Source organism: Solanum stenotomum, chromosome 5, assembly GCF_019186545.1.
Source record: "Solanum stenotomum isolate F172 chromosome 5, ASM1918654v1, whole genome shotgun sequence".
In the NCBI taxonomy this organism is placed as follows: Eukaryota; Viridiplantae; Streptophyta; class Magnoliopsida; order Solanales; family Solanaceae; genus Solanum; species Solanum stenotomum.
Window position 1 is genome coordinate 49,534,280 of NC_064286.1, and position 21,444 is coordinate 49,555,723.

Genomic DNA, 21,444 nt, shown 5'->3' on the forward strand with positions numbered 1-21,444 from the left:
TATATATTATTTTCAAATTGAAAATTTAATTTTGTTATGTTTCTAATTATTGACATAATCAATTAACCGAACCGAAAAAACCCAAATCAAAAAGAGAAAAATCAAACCAAATCAAACTTATTTTGGTTCAAATTGGGTTACACTTCTTCAAAATCAAATACCGAAAAATCCAAATCGAATTGTATAAAACCAAACCAAAAAACCGAATGCCTCTATCTGAAAATAAATTAGAAAATTTCATACTTATCCCTAATAATAGTAGCACTAACCAATAAAAAAAATAAAAAAGAAGATACATTAGTACTATTCCTTAAAGAAAAAAATTAATATAATAGGTACTAGGTAACATGGTATAGCACTATTTGTTACGGCAAAATTTAATATAATAGGTATTATTGTACTAGGTAACATGGTGTTGCTTGTGACCATGAGCACAAATTTTGTATTATGATAGTTAATATGACCCATCTAATAAGAGAGAAAAATATTTTTTAACTTATATTCTAGGGAAAAGGATAAAAAATGTCCTTAAATTATGTGAAAAAAGAACAAAAAATCCTCTGTTTATAGTTTGGCTCAAAAATGTCCTTTCCGTCAATACTTTTGTTCAAAAATGCCCTTAAACTATGCGAAAGGATCAAAAATGCCCTTCGTTTGTAGTTTGGTCCAAAAATGTCTTTATCGTCAATACTTTGATCAAAAAATGCCCTTATTATTTTTTAATGGGTCAAAAATACTCATTTTCCAAATAAATATATCATTATTTTCTTTTTGACACATTCTTTTTCAATTAATATTTTTAAAAAAAAATTAGCAAATGTTTATCTTTCAATTCAAAAAAAAATAAAAAGATGAAAATATTTCTTACTTTATTATCATTATTTTTTATCGTTAGATAAATATAAATTAATTATGGATATACTATGATCTTATATATATGACATATATTATATGTCGAAAAGGTACCCAGGGCGAGTCTCGGGGCAGGGCGTACCAAAAACGCTCCGGGCGTAAATTAAATAAGTAGATCCATAAGATGTAAGTCCTAAAAGTTGAGGCGTAAGCCCCCAGCATAAAAACGTGAAGTCTTGGGCATAAAAACGTACACCCGGGCATTTTTAATTTTTTTTTTTGAACTTTTTTTGCTTTAAATCATATCTTTATTATTGGTGTAATGATATTTCTCAAATAGTAATTATAATACTTTTTTTCTTCATTATTGATTATTAATACTTATCTCAAATAAAATCATAAATCAATTAAAGGTTTTACTTTTGCTTATTTTATTAGTAATAAAACTATAAAATTGAATATACATGAGACTATGACTCGTAGATTCATGGGACTTACGCCTCATGTCTCGGGGCTTACACCTAGTCCTGTATTGTATAAAACGTCTTGTCTCACGCCCCCACCTTTTAAAACACTGAGTTATTCTATTTTGGCAAAAGGGTCTGGTGGGCTCCTATACTTGTATGTGTTTGTTTGTGGATCCTTCTACTTAATCTTTTACCAACTAAACCCTTAAACTGAATCAAAAAATGATTTTTAAGCCCCTCCTACCATGTGTGTATCTCACTCTCCATTGAATAGATGACATGTCAAATCCATGCCACATAAATTAATACCACATCATAATTATCTTTTTTAACTTTTTTAAAATTATTAATTAAAATACTAAATAGAAGGTTAAATAATTCATTCAAATAAAATTCATATTTCTCTGACCTTCCTCCACCTTCCATTCAACTTACCTCCACCACCCCCAACCCACAACTACCATTACCATCACCTCCATCCTTATTTTTTCTTCCATTTGAATTTTTCTTCGTATAAAAGAAAAGGGACATTGAGAATGGAAATCTTAAAATAAATCTTGAATCTTGAAAATATACAACTGACAACAACATAAAACCCAAGAAATCATTAGTAATAGTGGCTGGAATCACAAGCAATGCATAGAGGAGAAAATGAATTAGACAAATTGAAGATCGATTAGAACGTAAAGTTCGATGTCGATTTGTGGGGAAGAAACCGGGGACTGAAAAGAAATCCAAAATGGGTCACTGAAAATTCTAGTGTGTCGCCGAAAATTCTTGATTGAAACTATAAGATCTACAATGTCATCTTTATTTGTTTCCTTTCCTTTTTCTTTCTGTGTTAGCATTTTATGTCGAAGAGAAAATTGAAATTTCTATTGGAATTGAAAAAAATTTTTAAAAAGGGGGATGAATTGTTGGGTTCTGAAGGGTGATTGGACGTCATGCGGAAGCTTACAATTTGCAAATCATATAGTTGATAAATCAGATAACAAAAACTTATACTAAAAAATCAAAATATTATTATATCAAAACTAATATAAAGAAAAACATTGAAACTTTAGAGAGAATAAATCTCTCCATAAACAAGAATCTTAAAAGACTACATTGTGGATGTTATTACTTTTGTGTTAGAAGAAACAAACATATATTTATAGAGTCCTAAAACCTTTCCTACTAGAAAAGGAGTCCTAAAACCTTTCCTACTAGAAAAGGAGTCCTAAAAGAAGATAATAAATCAAATATAAAATAATATTATATTTTCCTTTCAAGAAAAGTAAAAACATTTATGGTAATGTTTTGTTTTTTTCTTTAAGGAAAAATAAATATTAAATTATGGTAAGAAAATGAGGGCAAAACCCTAACAAATCTCCCATTTTGGCTAGATTTTCTTGACAAAGTTTGATCTGTCCTCTTCATTGCATGATAATCTTCGTTCTTCACAAAGTCTTCATAACTGCTGTTTGTCATGGTTAGAAATAAAGTTTAAAATATATGGGTTAAAAATGGATTTAAAATATTTTATTTTTATTTTCAAAGATGCAGCAACAGGAATGTTAAAAATATGGTTTTAATCTTTTCTCTACATGTAGCTGGACAAAAATCTTTTTTATCATCAAATTAGTTGCAAATTGATTTGAAACTAGTTGAATCTGTCTTTAACCTCATTCAAGCCTTAGATCATTAAACCATCAGATCTTTGAACCATATGCTCTGATACCACTTGTTGGGTTCTGAAGGGTGATTGGACGTCATGCGGAAGCTTACAATTTGCAAATCATATAGTTGATAAATCAGATAACAAAAACTTATACTAAAAAATCAAAATATTATTATATCAAAACTAATATAAAGAAAAACATTGAAACTTTAGAGAGAATAAATCTCTCAATAAACAAGAATCTTAAAAGACTACATTGTGGATGTTATTGTTTTTGTGTTAGAAGAAACAAACATATATTTATAGAGTCCTAAAACCTTTCCTACTAGAAAAGGAGTCCTAAAAGAAGAGAATAAACCAAATATAAAATAATATTATATTTTCCTTTCAAGAAAAGTAAAAACATTTATGGTAATGTTTTGTTTTTTCTTTAAGGAAAAATAAATCTTAAATTATGGTAAGAAAATCACAGCAAAACCCTAACAAACTAGTTGGGTTCTGAAGGGGTGATTAGGGCGTCATGCGGAAGCTTACAATTTGTAAATCATGAGTGATAAATTAGACGACACATAAAACTATACTAAAAATCAAAATATTATTATTTGATAAAAACATTGAAACTTTAAAGAGAATAAATCTCCCCATAAACAAGACTCTTAAACGACTACATTGTGGATGTTATTGTTATATGTGTTAGAACAAAACAAACTTATATTTATAGAGTCCTAAAACCTTTTCTTACTAGAAAAGGAGTTCTAAAGGAGAGAATAAACCAAATATAAAATAATACTATATTTTCCTTTCAAGAAAAGTAAAAATATTTATGGTAATATTTTATTTTTTCTTTAAGGAAAAATAAATCTTAAATTATGGTAAGAAAATCAGGGCAAAACCCTAACATGAATTTGCTGAAAACAATGACAACAAGGTATGAAGAAGGAAAATGGAGATTGGAGCGTGGATGGGGTGAGGGGTTGATTGGAAAAAAGGATAATGGCTGGAAAAGAAGTGTGGTGGAGGAGAAGAAAGAAAATTATTTTTTATTTTATTTTTCTTTTATAAAATCAATTATTGTATAATTTTAATATTTTTTTAATGTAAGTATGATCTTCACTTGCCCTTTTAACGTGTGTTGCCACACTTTTGTGCCAACTCAATCATTTTAATGCCACATAAGGCTGGTCAATAGTCAGAGGGTTTGATATATTATGTTTTACTGAGTATAAGGGTTCAGTTGACCAATAGATAAGTAGAAGGGTTCACAATACAAACTGATACAATTATAAGGGTCCACCAAACAATTTTACCTTCTATTTTAATTGATAAAATGAAATTAAGAAGAAAAAAAATATTTCCTACATTTTTATTTGTTAAAATGATTTTAGAACAAAGAAAACAAGAATAGTGTTCTTTAATAATATTTTAATTAGGAAGAAGATGTGTTGAAAAAGAAAAATAATATATTTATTCGGAAAAGGGCAATTTTGACCCATTTTGTAACTATAGGGGCATTTCTAGACCAAAGTATTAACTGCAAGGGCATTTTTGAGCCAAAATATTCACGGTAAGAGCATTTTTGAGCCAAACTACAAACAGAGGACATTTTTGTTCCCTTCACATAGTTTAAGGGCGTTTTTGACCCTTTTCCCTATATTCTATAATTTTAGGGGTTCTAGCATTGAATTATTGTATTGTCAAAATAATTGGATTTCACTTTTAACATTTATATTTGTTTTTTCATTTTCTGTTGGATGCGAAATATAAATTAATTATATGAGTGAGTTTTGATTTTTTACATTTTCATAATTATTTTTTGCACCTTTAAGAAAATTGGACTTCGCACAATTTCAAATAGATTTACTTTACATTAATATTTGTTTCTTCTTGTTTTTCATTTTCTTTTCATATTCAACGCAAATATAAACTTATCAAAAAACTGATTCTGATTATTGTTGTTTTCATCTAATAGGAGAGGTTAAAATACATTTTGTTCTATATATGTTTAGTGTTTCACTCATATTAATTTTTGCACCATCAAGAAAATTGAATTTCGGTCAACCCCGACAAATTTACTTGCATTTACGTTTGTTTCTTATTCAATGCAAATGGGAATTAATCAAATTAATGAGTTCTAATTTATTTACGTTATCATCTAATCGGTGAGACAAGAGCATTTTATATTCTACTAAATGTTTAGTGGTCCTGACTCACAATTATAATCTCTACACAAACAAGAAAATTGGACTTCTCTCAACCCCAACAGACAAATTTACTTACATTCACATTTGTTTTTTCTTAATTTTTGTTTCTTATTCAAAACGAGTGTAAATTAATCAAATCAGTACTTTCTGTTTATCCAATACAAGGATGGCTCAACATGAGTGGAGGTCTAAAACAAAATTTCAATCAAAAGTCTAAAATCTAAACAAACTCCATATGTATTTATTTAAAATATTTTTTTCTTACCCTTTTAGATCAAGTTATTGCTTAATAATTTTAATGATTTCATCGAAAAAAAAATTAACTTACAAATTATATTTCGGTCAATCTTGGTAAATTAACTCACAAGCGTTTTTTTTTTGTTTTACATTTTAACGTAAATGCAAATTAGTCAAATCGATGAGTTCTAATTTTGTACGTTTTCATCTAATCGAAGAGACAATACCATTTTCTATTTTATATATATATGTTTAGTGATCCTGGCTTGAAATTAATCTTTGCACCACCAAAATATATTGGACTTTGCCCCATCCAAAACAGATTTACTTGCATTTACATTTGTTTCTTCTTGTTTTTCATTTTCTATTCAACGCCAATACAAATTAGTCATATCAGTGAATTCTAATTATTTTTTTTACGTTTTTATCTAATCAGAGAGATTAGAGCACTTTTTATTCTATATATGCTTAGTGGTCATGACTCACAATAATCCTTGCATCGACAAAAAAATTGGACTTCACTCAATTCTAGACAAATTTACTTGCATTCATATTTGATTCTTCTTACTTTTCGTATCCTATTAAACACGAATGTATACTAGTAAAAATTGTGGCATCTGATTTTTTTTATATTTTCATCTAATCAAAGAGACAAGGGTAATTTCTATTCTATATATGTTTAGTGGACTTGACTCGCAATAGAACTTTGCACCATCAATAAAATTGGATTTTGCCTAACCCTAGACAAATTAACCTACATTCACATTTGTTTCTTTTTTATTTTCGCTTCTTATTCAACACGAATCTAAATTAGTCAGATCAATAACTTTTGTTTTTTTCAACATTCCCATTTAATTGAAGAGATAAGAGCACTTCCTTTTCTATATATCTTTAGTGGTCCTGACTCACAATTGATCTAAAATAATGGACTTCATTCAATTCCAGGCAATTTTATTTACATTCATCTTTTTTGTTTTTTCATTTTCTATCGGATGGTTAAATGAGTAAATTTTTTTAATATTTGACGTTTCAATTTAATCGAAGAGACAAGAACACAATAGTACCCATGTTTAGTGATCATGACTCATAATTGCTTGTACAAAATTGATACACACACTCAACAAAAACAGTCTGAATTTCATTATTACACTATAAATCCAACTGTGGACCTAGATATTTCTCCAAAAAATTGGGGGACTTCCCTTTCCAATATTTCCAATTTAGATATCTTATCTCTTCATCTTAAATTTTGTGGGTACAAAGTTTGTCTGTCCAATGTCCATATACTTCTTAACTTTTTTTTTGGGTTTTCATTTGGTGTTCAAAGTTCACATTAGAGCTCCGACTAATCTGGATCGCGCATCGTAAGGTCCATTCGATGGTGACGCTTCCAACATGATTTTCTCCATACCCAGGGCTCGAACCTAAAACTTCTAATTGAGGGTGAAGCACTCCCACCAGTACACCACAACCCATGTTGGTATGCAAGGGCGGAGCTACGTGTTCCTTAGGGGGTTCACCCGAATCCCCTCGTCGAAAAATTACACGGTATATATAAGGTAAACTTCTGATGTTAAGCGTATATATAGTAAAATGAACCTCTCAACAACCAAAGGAGGAGCATGGCTCACTGGCAAGGGGGTTCATTGTTAAGTTGCAAGTATAAGGTTTGATTCTCGTTTAGTGCAACAGGTTTATACTTTTTTTTCCTGCTTTGAAAATGCTGAGATGGGCACAGGTTTTGGGCTTAGAATACCCGGCCTCATTGTTTTTGGAATCAATCTAAAACTATATTATTTTTCTTTTTTTTTCTTTTTATGTTATATTTTTTTCTCAATTTATCTTCGTTTAAATTTACTAGCACATTTTTTATATTTTTGTCTTTAATTCTTCTTATTTATGTTGCTCATTTTATTTCTACATAACTATCTTCTCATGTACTAACTTAAAGAAACTCTTTGAGAAAATGATGAATTGTAATTAAATTTAAAATTGAATTAGAAAACTATTATATAAAATAAAGTAAATTAAGATTAATCGAATGGAACAATTTAAAAGTTGTGAATATTTTTTTAATAAAATCTATTTAATTGAATTTTTTTTCTTAATGTCATTGTATCTCTTTCTTACTATTTTCAAGTCGATTCTAAAGATATTAAAACTGAACTAAACTTATTTGATTGGTTCATAATTTGTTTTTTTAACAAATGATTAACCTAGTAAATTGAATTAAATTAACTAAAAAAATTGCCGATGTCATTTATTTATCTTCTGAATATGCACTATAATATTAGTAACTTGATCTTTACATCTTTCTAAAGATTTTGATGGTTTTTAAACTAACAGATGATTAAATGTGCACTAATTCAAAATTTAGAAAGAATTCTAAAAAGTAGAATACTGCAAAATAAAAGGAAAGACACTAGAAATTTTAAAAGCTCGATGGCCCAGGATAAAAGTAGAAAGAACCTAAACACAACATGACAATATGAGTTAAATTTAGCGGATTAAAATTAATATTTTCCTCCCATGTCACTCGATTTTTCATCTTGTAATATTTACGTGTTTACTTCTTTATATTTTGCACTTCCTCAACAAAAATCCTGAATCTGCCACTGTTGGTATGTACTTATTAACTTAGCATGCAAACAACACCAAACAATAACAAGACCAAACAAAGGACCACATCACGGAAAGGCCCTTAAAGAACAGTACTTAGAAGTTGGAGCAACTCATTCATCTTTCATTCTCATGAAAGGAATGGAGCCTACCTTGAAAGTGAAAATGTTTTAATTAATTAGATACATAGGACCACCTAGCTAACTAGATTCTTTTTTGGGTTTGGCTTGTTATCCTTGTTGAAGTTTTGCCAAATGAGTCAAAAATCACTACAAAACACATTTTTTAAAAGGGAAAAATGACAAATATACTTTCGAACTGACGTAAATGATATGCATATATTCTCCGTCATACTTTTGAGACATTGGTGCCCCTACCGTCCAAAAACTAGAGCATAAATGCCCTTCACTCTAACGGAAGACTAAATAGGGATACATGACGCAATCTTATCCGTTGATCCGATATTTAATAAATGTCGGGTCGGTGGATAAGATTATGACACATGTATGTCCGTTAGTATAAATGATATATATGCTCTAGTTTTTGGACGACAGGGGCATCAATGTCCTCAAAGTATGCCAGAGGGTATCTGCATACCATTTACGATAGTTCGAGGTATATTTGTTCTTTTTCCTTTTTTAAAAATGGTGTGATATTGTTTGTTTTGGAACAAATTCATATAATTATTTTGGGTTCAATTGAACTGATGATTTATCGAAGATAGTATTTTCATCTTCATAAGGGATAAAATATATGTATACACCATCCTTGAAAATATCATTTAATTATGACATTGCACTAGATATCTTGTTGTTATATGTCTTTGACGTTTATCCCTGTATATTAATTCTTGGGCAATCATTATCTAATGAGCTAGTTTTTATTTGACTATAGTAATCTATAAACTTAAAATACTGAATTCCTCACTACTTATATCAATCTATTCCTCGCTACTTATATCAATCTATTCCAAAGTTATATCAATCTATTCCTCACTACTTATATCAATCTATTCCAAAGTTATTAAACCCAACCTTTCGTTGATCAGTACATAAAAACATCCTAGTTTACAATTTTGTAAGCAGTGACAGAATCAGAATTTACACTAAAAAGATTCAAAATATAACAAAATAATAAACATTTGAATAAAGTCAAAGGACTTTGATATATCTACTATGCTAGTAAAGAAAGCCCGGGCAGCAATAATAAAGTTATATTGTTACTCTCTCCGTTCCATATTAGATGAGAATCTTACTAAAAATATTTTTTTCATATTATTTGAGCACTTATTAAATTAGGATAGAATTAATTAATTCTTTTCCATTTTACCCCTACAATTAATATGACCATTCCTATATTGTATGTGTTTTTTTTGTAACTCATTTCAATGTGCATTGATATAAACAAAGGGCAAAATGGTGAAGTCTCCTATGTATTAATGATTTCTTAATCACAGTGTAAAGTTGGAAGTGCCCATCTAATATGGGACGGAGGGAGTATAGTTTATATATTGTTATAAAATTAGTAAAGATTGTTATAATATATTTTGCTCATAAGTGAGCTAATATAGAAACTTATTTGTCATTTGTCTTTTTAATTTCAATTTAAAATAGCAAATAAATGTAGCGATAAGATTGAGGGTAGAAATGAAGCATATCTTTCTAAATTTAAGTAAAAATAAACAGAGTAGAAGTAACATTAGGGTTATCGATAGGACAATTCATTCGGTTATTTTTAAAAAAATTGTATCATTCAATTTTTTGGCAATTTTATAATGTATAACCAAAATAAAAATTTTAAAATCATCCCAATCCTAATTTATGTGACAGAAGCAGTACAAAAATTAGTCTTTTTTTTGTTGTCTTGTAGATATTTTAAGTTATTATTTATTGTAAATTATAGTACTTTTTATTAAAGTTTTTAATAACATATGTTACTTTTTATGTTTGAGAGTTAAACCAACTTTTTTTTATATGTCTTTTAATTTTATATGTGTTTTGTCCTTTTCCATTTTGAAAAACCAATACTCTCTCCATTTTATTTTATATGTCATTTCTTTTTATAAATATATTGGTTATTCCCTTTTCTTATTGGCTATAAATTGTAATTTTTTGCCTATGAATATGATGAAAAAACCACATTGTAAAATATTAGTTAAAATTCTTATAGTTTGACTCTAAAAAGGAAATCATAACAATTAAAAGTGCATAGAGAGAGTAATAAATAGGTAATTAAATTTCAAGAAGTTTAAAATAAAAGGTTGGAAAAAAGAATTAAATATTTATTTTTTTAAAAATGAGTTAGATACTGTGGCCGTGCATAGCACGGGCCCAATAATATAAATGGTATGTTTTGGGGCTAATAACCGAGTTTTTGAACAGATTGTTTGAGTGGATAAAGGAATAGGTTTTTTTAATCACAAACCTGTACTTTCTTTGACGCTATTTAAGGCATAATAAGACTACCCATATATAACATTTTTGAAATATTTTATGTTGTCAATTATCATGATTTATAGTATTTTTACGATAGATTCACTTCGAGAATCAATGGAATTTTTTGTATTTTTTTCAAAACATATTTAGAGGTACAACCATAAAAGAAGAACGTACAACACAATCTAAGCACATGTAACACTTGTCATGTGCTAAGTAGTAGATATTCCCACTTATTATATATAGTAATAGAAAAATATATATAGAAATGACATGATATTTATTATTTAACTAAATAATAAATATGTAACTAAAAATCTTGTTAGCTTTTGGTTGAAAGCTAACAAGATAGTTACAATCATAGTTGCATTGTGGCTTATTATATATAGAATATACATAAAAACTAACTTTGACCTTATATATATAATTTTCCAACCAAAAAATTCAAATGAGTCTCTTACGATATCGTAGCTCCGCCCAAATTCGTAAGAGCAGTAAAAATAAAATCAATATAACATCCTCACGACGAGAGGTGGGATAATAATCACTCGAGCTAATACAAATAAAACTAAAAAAGGTTAAAACATTAAATAAAGAGAACATGCATATTACTACTATATAATAAGAAGGTATAAGCACATAATATTTTTAACGATACGTGTTCTTGAGTTGTGCTCGCAACCAAAGGTGATTTGCTCGAAATGTGCGGGTGACACTTCTGGCCAGAAGCAGACAGTTGTTCATCGACATGCCAATTTTAGTCGAGGGTATTTTTGAAAACTTTAATGCTCTCTCAATTTTAAGTTGTTTATCTTTTTTTTTTTTTTTCTAAATCTATTATATTTTGGAAAAATACGTTAAAAGTACTATAAATCATAATAATTAACAACTTAAAATATCCTACTATATATTTCAAAGTTACATAAAAAATACTATAAATAATTAACAACTTAAAATATCTAAGAACATATATTAAATTATTAGCTCTCGAAATTCTATCTGTGTCACGTAAATTAGGAAAGAGAGGGTAACATATATTAATTATTTGAAAATTACTTAAAAACTACTATAAATTACAATATTTAATAATTTAAAATATTTAAAAACGTATAAAAATTTAGTTGACTCTCTAAATTTTATTCGTGTTACGTATATGGAGACAAAGAGAGTAATACATATAATTTGAAATTGACATAAAAAGTATTATAAATCATAATAATTAATATATTTTAATATGTTAAAAATAAAATAAAATAATCCCGGATGTCCAGTATTACTGTTGTAATATCAAATCAAACTGTTTATAAGATAAGATACCACCTGTGAAATGTCGTTTTGCTGTTATTGACAAAATGACATTATTAATTTACTATGACCTACCAATTAGGGTTATGGTGGAGCGATAAATATTCTTTTTTCTTTAATTAAAGATTTCGAGTTTGAGTCTCCTCATGTACGAAATTGTCTTTGTTAGCAAACACTTTACTCCCCGTGTGAAACTTTCCCCAATATAGAACTTCCAACACAAATTTAAATTTAATCAGACTTTAATATGAATACCAAATTCGAAAGGAACTATCAAAACAATGATAATAATTTACTATGACCTTTAGAGCCATATTCAACTTATAATATATTATTTTCCGCTATGATAGCAATTAGCACATAAATTATTTATTGAGTGCGATTACAGCTCAAAACTACTGCTCAATCAATGTAGAGATTATCCAGTAATCCCGCCGTCGTATATTTACTCTCATATTTCGATTCTCGATAGTTAACTTGATTAATTTTAAAGTTTTTAAAATTATAATATAGATATATAAAAATTACACAAAAAAATATTATAAGTTATGATTCTTCTCATATCAATATAATGAAAAAATATATTTTAAAATATTGTAATAACATATTTAATATAATTCCATAATATTTAATATAGGTTGCCTCTTGAAAATAAAATATAATAAATATATATTAAATTTTAAGCAATTTGAATGAAATTTTTGATTTTATCACTAAAGGTGAGAATAGCATTTTAATGAATAATTTCTAAGGTGACCAAGAATCCTCTCCCCCAACGACCAAGAGAAGTAATTTAGAACTACCATAGTTCTAGGTTGATCATTCACTTACAAGTCAAATTGTTTATGAAATTTTTTCCCTTTTGTTAACTTTCAATAAAACAAATTGATAAGATTTTTGGTTATTTAATTAACTCCTTAATTTTCAAAAAAACTTGTTGATGTATTTTGTATGTTGTGTATTTCTTTTTCTTTTTGATTCTCAATTTGAAATTAATAGATAAGATCACTTTATGTATTGTAATTTACATGCCACTTCTCCTTATTTTAGTTCTCTCCCTTAGAAAATGGAGTTGCTTGAAAACAAGTTCAGAAATTACATAGATGAGTGAGTGTATAGAGACCATCGATGTACTACTTGAGATGAGTACTCGTTGTTCCTATAATTTAAATTGTGCAAAAAAAAAAAAGACACATGCTCAACGTACTTAAAGAGATTATACGTACATGTAAGAGGATTATATTAAAGAATAGTTCATTACTATTACTGTCGCATTATTGGATTGAGAGGATGTCCAATGCTGATGCATAAGAGGTTGGTTGTAGATGGTTTTAGAGAGGTAGAGATAAGGTGAATAAGTATTGAAGAGAAATGATTAGACAAGACAAGACATGACAAAACTTCGCTTGTCCTTTGAGTTTGGTTACTATCTAGTATTACTTTTTGTACTTTGTTTGTTGTATTACCTTTGCAGTTTCTTGTCCTTTGAGTTTGGTTACTATCTAGTATTATTTTTTGTACTTTGTTTGTTGTATTATCTTGTTGTGATAACCATTCATGAGGATTTGTCAGGTTATCTAGAGTACTTTGCCATGATTTTTTCATTTGGGCTAATCATCGGTGGCCCCCTAAAGTTGGCATCAATTTTCACTTACACATCTTAACTAGACTTTGTTCATTTTAGACACCTCATGTAAGACCCTGATATGTCATTTTGACACTTTTTTTACATTCAGCAAAAATATGATGGTGAGTGTGTTCCAATCGCGGATGATGTGTAAAGTGTCAAATTAAATGAGGACACTTGTCATTTTGTTCAAAATAATTCTTAAATAATAAACAATCAATTATATGAAAAAAAAAAAGATGGCCAATGGATCAATGACATGTGGCATTTTTTTTCCAAATAATAACAAAAAAGGGATTAAATCACCTTAAAAAATCGTTAGGAGAAGCATCTCCCACCCCACCCCATCCCCACCCCATCGTCTTCTCCAACGTTGGAGAAACAAGCACAGTAGCACACACCCCTTAATCTTCTATCATATACCCGAAATTTTCTCTATCTCTTTTACTTAAATATTGTTCAATCCTTTTATGGTATAACTTTAGTGAACTTGTGTAACTCAAATTTTTTCAAATAAATGCAGTTCCACAAATTTTATTGCTAAAAGAAAATTCTATAGATTTTATTGCTAAAAAAAAATTAAAAATCTAAGATCCAATGAACTTTTAAAATACAAATGTGTACATGTTCATATCACATTGTTAAGTTTCTTTTAATGGGATTATGTCATTTTTTTAGTGACTTTTTATTCATCCCCAACTTTTCATTTTTTTTCTTCAAACTTCAGTCTTTTTTTCTCAAATTAAATTGAGGAAGAAGGGCATCATCCTTGGGATATCTTGGGGAAAGCTCTGACGTGAATTAGATTCCTCGCTTGTGGCATCATCGAATATATTTCACCATGGAAGAAGTTCAAGTTTGAGAAAATGGTGGTTGAAAAAATGGGGAAGAAGAAGGAAATATAAAATAAAAATTGGATAAAAGAGAGTCTGACGCGCAGTTAATGAGTGGGTCACACTCACTATGTCATATCAGCTAAAAGTGTCAAAATGACACACCAGACCTTACATGAAGTGTCTAAAATGAACAAAGCCTAGTTCAGGTGTCTAAATAAAAGTAGATGCCAACTTTAATGGGTCATCAATGGGTTAAGCCTTTTCATTTCCATTGTTTTTTCGTGTTGCTTTTGACTTATTTTTTCTTGAGGTGAGGGTCTATTGAAAACAGTCTTTCTACCTCCAAGATAACTATACGTTATGTGTACACTCTATCCTTCCCAAATCTCACTAGGTGGGTTTACACTGAATATGTTATTTTTATTAGGGGTGTTCACGATTTGGATAAAAATCAATTCAAATCGAATAATCGAACCAAACCGATTAAATAAATCAATTTTATTTGGGTTTGGTTTGATTTTAGATTTTTAAAAACTGATAACATTTGAATTGGCTATGATTTTGTTCAAAATACCCAAAGAAATAATCGAATCGAACCGACAAATTATATACATATATTTTATTATTATACATACATAATATATTATTTTTATAAACAATTTTAAAAATCTTATACATATGTTTTCATCAAAATTTATTTATAATTTATAAAAGCAAAAATGTCCAAGGTGAGAACATTTATCTTATTGGTTTCATGTATATAAGTGTATGTGACAATTCTTTGTGGGATTGAAAATGTCACTATCTCTTCCTTCTAGGCCAAAAATTCATAGTAAATTCAATGATCAAAAGTTATGTAATGGCCAATCATTATAACTATTTTTCGTTTTGAATGGATTATTGTCACTTTTTTCACGTTTTGAATGAACTGTTTCTGTTATTTTTGTATATGGTTAATAACAGAACCAAATCGAAATCGACAACAACTAAACCGATAACTATATATTATATTTGACGTGATTTTGATAATTTTTTAAAACCAACTAAGTTGATTTGGTTTTGATTTTGACCAATAACCTATCCAAACCGACCCGTGAACACCCCTAATTGTTATTATGTGTATTTCAAATACACTCCATTTTCTCAGACCTCACTAGGTGGACTTACACTAAATAATGTGTATTTCAAAGTTTGTAATAATACGTAATCATAATTATTTATTTATAAAAACAATCAAGATATGCAACTTGTTAATATTATGTCTTATGATATTCTAGTACCTTATTTCTGAACTATAATTTGCTCATTTAGTAAAATTATAAAAAATTATTTTCATAAATAGTAAGATTTTTCATTTTACTAGAAAAAGTACTATTTTTGTTATTCAAATTTCATGTCAAAATAATTTCAATTTCAATTTCAAATCATGACCAAATTGATCCTTATTCAATTTTTTCAGTCAGCTTGAGTCACTAAAAGCCCATATCTATGTACCTCAAAGAAACGGCCCAATTATCCGGCCTCTGCCAGCAGGCCCTAATATAATTTATCATCGTCTTCAATGAAAAACCCTAAGCAGCACCAGGGAACTGAGTTTTTGCGATTTAGGGTTTAGGGTTTAGAACTGTCTCTAATGGCTCCCGCTAAAGGTACATGTTTGAATCTACTATTTTTCTCATTTGATTTCTAATCTTAACTCCAATTAGATATACATTTTAGATTGTGTTCAGTAATAAGCTTCATATGTTGTTGGAAGCTTGAAAAAAAGTAGTTTAATGGCTGAATATTTTACTAGTTAGATTTCATTGTTGAGTTTCAGAATTATGAAGCTTGGTTGTGGATGTTAACATATTTGTTGTATAGAGGGCGAACACTTTATTTGTGGATTTGCTCTATCCCTTTGAAGTTATGGGAGAGTCATATTTGTAATAATTATATTAGGGTTTGAGTATAAGTGATTTCTTTTTATTGTTTTTTGAGCTGAATGTGTATCGTAAACAACCTCTCTACCTTTTCAAGTTAAGGTTACGTGTCCTTCCTAGACCCTTCCTGTGAGATTACATTGGGTTTGTCATTTTTGTTTGAATGCTAAGTGATAGAGGAGCTAGTTCCAGCTAGAAATTTCGCAGGATTTTGGATTATATAGGATATGTTTTCGAGATAATGGTAGTGGTTGTCTATGCCAGTTTGTTCTACGAATGCATAGTATTTAGGTAGAGGGGATGTTAGGTAATGTAGGTTGTTGAAGGATCAAAATTGATTTGCTATATAATATGAAGTTATCAATGAACTTCCTATAAGTAATTGCAGTTAGAAATCATGTAAGCAGTAAGATTTTGGCCTATGTTTTAAAGGATCTTTTGAAGATTATGGCGGCGGTTTTCTAGGCCAGATTGTTTGACTTATCCATAGACTACCTATCTAGTTTTGGGCAGATGGGGATGGGACATATGCTTAGATTATTCATGTTGAGATAGTTAGAGCTAGCTGTAAGGGCGAATGGCTTGGTACTTAACTTGATAACCATGAGCGTTAACCGCAATGATGTGACTTTTTAGGTTTGACTGTAAATTCAGGTGTTAGATTTATATCGTTTACTAGTACTGTTTATCTACCTGGAATCTTGTGATGCAACAGAAACCGAAGTGATGCGAGTTGAAGTATCAAAACTGATTTGCATGAGAAAATTTGATCAATGAATTTCTGTTGCATATATTCCTACTAGTAAAGATACCTGATCTGTTTTACTTAGTCTGGACTTGGAATTGCCAATGCAGCAGATGTGGTAAAAAAAAGGTGACCCCAAAGCTCAAGCTGTCAAGGCAGCCAAGGCTGTGAAGTTGGGATCAACCTTTAAGAAGACATCAAAAAAGATACGAACAAAAGTTACATTTCATCGGCCTAAGACATTGAAGAAGGACAGAAATCCCAAGTATCCCAGGATTAGTGCACCTGGAAGGAACAGACTTGATCAGTACCAAATTCTTCAATGTCCTCTTACCACCGAGTCTGCAATGAAGAAAATTGAGGATAATAATACACTTGTATTTATTGTTGACGTTCATGCTGACAAAAAGAAGATTAAGGATGCGGTGAAGAAAATGTATGACATCCAGGCAAAGAAAGTCAATACGTTGATCAGGTAAACTACTTTCTTCTTGCTCTATGTCTTTTGCCTTTTTGTTTGGTTAATAGGCACATTAGTTGTTCTTGTTAAATTAGGTCTTAGGCCTAACTCACACCCCAAAAGTTAGCTCAAAGGGAGGAGGATTGCCCAAGCTTTATAAGGAGTCCACCCATCTCATTAACCATCGATGTGGGACTTTTTGTCATTCTTTAACACCTCATCTCACGTCCAGTGCTTAGCATCTGGTGCGTGGGCAATTTTGATTTTGGGGGCCCCAACATCGGGTGAGACGGGCCCTGCTCTTATACCATGTTAAATTAGGTCTTAGGCCTAACTCACACCCCAAAAGTTAGCTCAAAGGAAGGAGGATTGCCCAAACCTTATAAGGAGTCCACTCATCTCATTAACCACCGATGAGAGACTTTTTGTCATTCTTTAACAGTTCTCTACTTCTCTTAGCCTTGAGTTCTTTAATAGAGAAAGGTAGCTCCATATCTCTATTTCGTTCACCATTCTCCCGATAAGGTTGTAGATGCATGTGTCCAATAATCTCAAAAGCCTCAACTTTTAAGCTTAGTTTTGTGGTAATTTGTGCATTAAGCAATTTGTCTCATTATTCTGCATCTCCTAGTTTGCATTAACACTTTCATATCTCAGCAATGCTTTAAATTTCCCAGTATTATGCTGTTTCGAATTGTTCAATCATATCTAAGCTCAATGTGTTTGTTATCCTGGTTCAGGCCTGATGGAACGAAGAAGGCCTACGTGAGGTTGACGCCCGACTATGATGCTTTAGATGTGGCAAATAAAATTGGAATTATCTAAACGCGTTAAATAGTTTGTATTTTCTGAGTATGAGAGTTTTACAACTTTTGAATTGAAGGTACCCAAATATTATTCAATTTTGACAGTTGAGTTACAAAATGTACTGTGTCTAGAAAATATTTTAAAACTAAACAAGACTGATACATGATTAGTGCTTCAAAGTTTGTTAGGATATTTCATTTAAATACTCTAGCTAAACTCAATTTAATTAAACATCTCAACTAGACACTTTCAATTTAAATCTTGATTTTCTTTTGTGTGTATTATCATTAATTATATAAAGTATTTTATTGCTTTGAATTATATACATACTAGTTTCTGGCTATGTGCCATGCACGTGTACCCTAGTTTAATTGATAATTTTATTTTATTACAATCTAGATAATCAAAATATGGAGTACGGAGTCAAAAGGATAAAAAAAATTGCCAAAAATTCCGAAAGGGTACATCATATTTTTTTAAAACCAAAACGGCAAAATCGCTCCTGCCGGAGCGATTTTTCTCTGACACATATTAACGTCGTGTACTCCGTTAAAATAAAATCGCTGCCAGGGCAGCGATTTTTGTCTAATTTTTTTTTCTTTTTTTTTCACTAAAATCGCTGGCACAACAACGATTTTTTAACTTTAATTTTTTTCCTCCACCTAATATCGCTGCTATGGCAGCGTTTTCATAGAAAAAAAAATTTGGCAGCTTTTTGTAAAAACTTTTTTTTTGGAAAATCGCTGCCCTGGCAGCGTTTTCCTTAATTTTTTTTTCGAAAATCTTTTCTTAATTAGACTGCCTTTTCAGCGATTTTTGTTAAAAAAATTATTTTTTAATAAAATCACTGCCTTGTTTTCAAAACGAAAAACAATTTAAAAAAATAAAAATTGAAGAGAAACGAATTTAAAAAAAAAAGAAAAAAAATTAACTAAAAAACTGTCAAGGCAGCAATTTTCAGCCTTTTGACAGCTTTTTTACAAAAATATATATATATATATCTTGAAATCGCTGCCTTGGCAGCGATTTTGGTGGAACTAGTTTTTTTAAAAAAAAAAATCGCTGCCTCGGCAGCGATTTTTGTAGAAATATTCTTTTATTTTATTTTATTTTTTGAAATTTCTGTCAACTAGTCAACATCTGATGGTAAATTTCTTTTATTTTTTTTTAAAATCGCTGTCCGTGCAGCGTTTTTGCGATTGTAATAGCAGTGATTTTAATTTTAATTTTTTTAAATAGCAAAAACGTTGCACGGGCAGCGATTTAAAAAAAAAAGAAAAGAAATTTACCATCAGATGTTGACTAGTTGACAGAAATTTCAAAAAATAAAATAAAATAAAAGAATATTTCTACAAAAAATCGCTGCCAAGGCAGCGATTTTTTTGAAAAAAAACTAGTTCCACCAAAATCGCTGCCAAGGCAGTGATTTCAAGATATATATATACATATTTTTTTGTAAAAAAGCTGTCAAAAGGCTGAAAATTGCTACCTTGACAGCTTTTTAATTAAATTTTTTTCTTTTTTTTAAAAATTCGTTTCTCTTCAATTTTTATTTTTTTAAATTATTTTTCGTTTTGAAAACAAGGCAGTGTTTTTTAAAAAAAATAATTTTTTTAACAAAAATCGCTAAAAAGGCAGTCTAATTAAGAAAAGATTTTCGAAAAAAAAATTTAAGGAAAACGCAGCAATTTTCCAAAAAAAAGTTTTTACAAAAAGCTGCCAATTTTTTTTTTCTATGAAAACGCTGCCATAGCAGCGATATTAGGTGGAGGAAAAAAATTAGAGTTAAAAAATCGCTGTTGTGCCAACGATTTTAGTGAAAAAAAGAAAAAAGAAATTAGACAAAAATCGCTGCAGCAGGAGCGATTTTGCCGTTTTGGTTTTAAAAAAATATGATGTGCCCTTTTGGAATTTTTGGTAATTTTTTTTGCCCTTTTGGCTCCGGACTCTCAAAATATGTCTCTAATAAGTGTTACGTCCGTTGTAAATTAGTATATATAGATAAATATAATATTAAATTATGTGTATAATGATAAATAGAAAATTTAATGTTAAAGACTTACGTGCTCAATTTAAAGAATAGTAAAAAAAATTGAGTTGATTATTCAATGTCATCTAAACTTGTGAAGTGTACTCATAATTTAGTTAGATATGCACGATATAAAATGAGTTCATTTGTAATATTATTAGGTGTAAATACGTGATATAATTATATTGTACCTAATACTTTCTTATAGATGTTATTTTTAATTGTATATGTTCTACTTCGATGTTTCAATTTCTTTATCATGATCAAAACTTTTATTGTAGATATTGATATCTCTCTAGTTCTTGGTATTTTTTTGTATCAACTTATTATGTTATTCATTTGCGACACGATTTTTTACATTAATATCATTTTTTACTTTAAGCATTTTTAAAAATGACCTAAAGAAAGAAGAATTTATCGCTAAGTTATTAATATATAATAACGGAAGTGGTATGTCCATTATACCAAGTTAATTATAAATTGTATGTAATAATAATTAAAGATGAAGATCAAAGTTTAAGCCTATAACATTTGTCATAACAAAAATAGAGAAGATTTCTTTCTTTACAAAGAGAGGTTGCTCGGATACCTAGCATCCCATCAATAAAAGCTATATATGGAGAACAAATAATTGATAAGTTAATATTTTTATTTGAATTTCATTTGAACTTTTTCTTAAGCAAATATGATGTACTCTTTCAGTTTAAAGACGATTAAAAAGTCATTTAATCTAAAAACTTCTACACCAAATTGCAATATGCAAGTAGAAAATAAAATAAAATAAATTTCTAACAGAATAAATTAACAAAGTATTAAAGGAATTACTCTATGACAATATGAATAAAAGTATATACATTTAAAATAATTAATCTTTGTGTATAACATTAGTGAAAAGTGTATTGTACATTACTAAAGCTTTCATTGGGATAAATAGTTCTGATTTAAAATATAATTATTTTTTAATATTAAATAACATACAATCTCAAACATACCAAGAATGAGATTTAAACCACATAGATACATATAAATCATAGATATACCTTAAAAAGGAGAATTTCTGACCGATAGAACACAAATAGAATAATAGAGCAAAGACCACTTCTTGTAAGCTTTTATAGAGTGTTGCAATGTAAAAAATAAGAAATAATTTTAAGAGAAAATTAATAATGTGGAAGATGAAAGGTAGAATCAATCTTAATAACTAAACAAATCATGAATGGCCATGTTCTGACTTAATCATAA

General features: G+C 29.1%; 1 protein-coding gene across 1 annotated transcript; it reads left to right on the top strand.

Annotated features, from left to right (window-relative positions):
• Positions 1–17,031: 17,031 nt before the first annotated feature.
• LOC125864107 (60S ribosomal protein L23a-like) lies at positions 17,032–18,342 on the top strand (the record flags this gene model as incomplete). Its single annotated transcript, XM_049544038.1, has 2 exons — positions 17,032–17,381; positions 18,107–18,342. Coding segments are annotated over 2 exons (435 nt in total), but the record flags the coding sequence as incomplete, so codon positions are not given.
• Between the last annotated feature and the right edge of the window lie 3,102 nt (positions 18,343–21,444).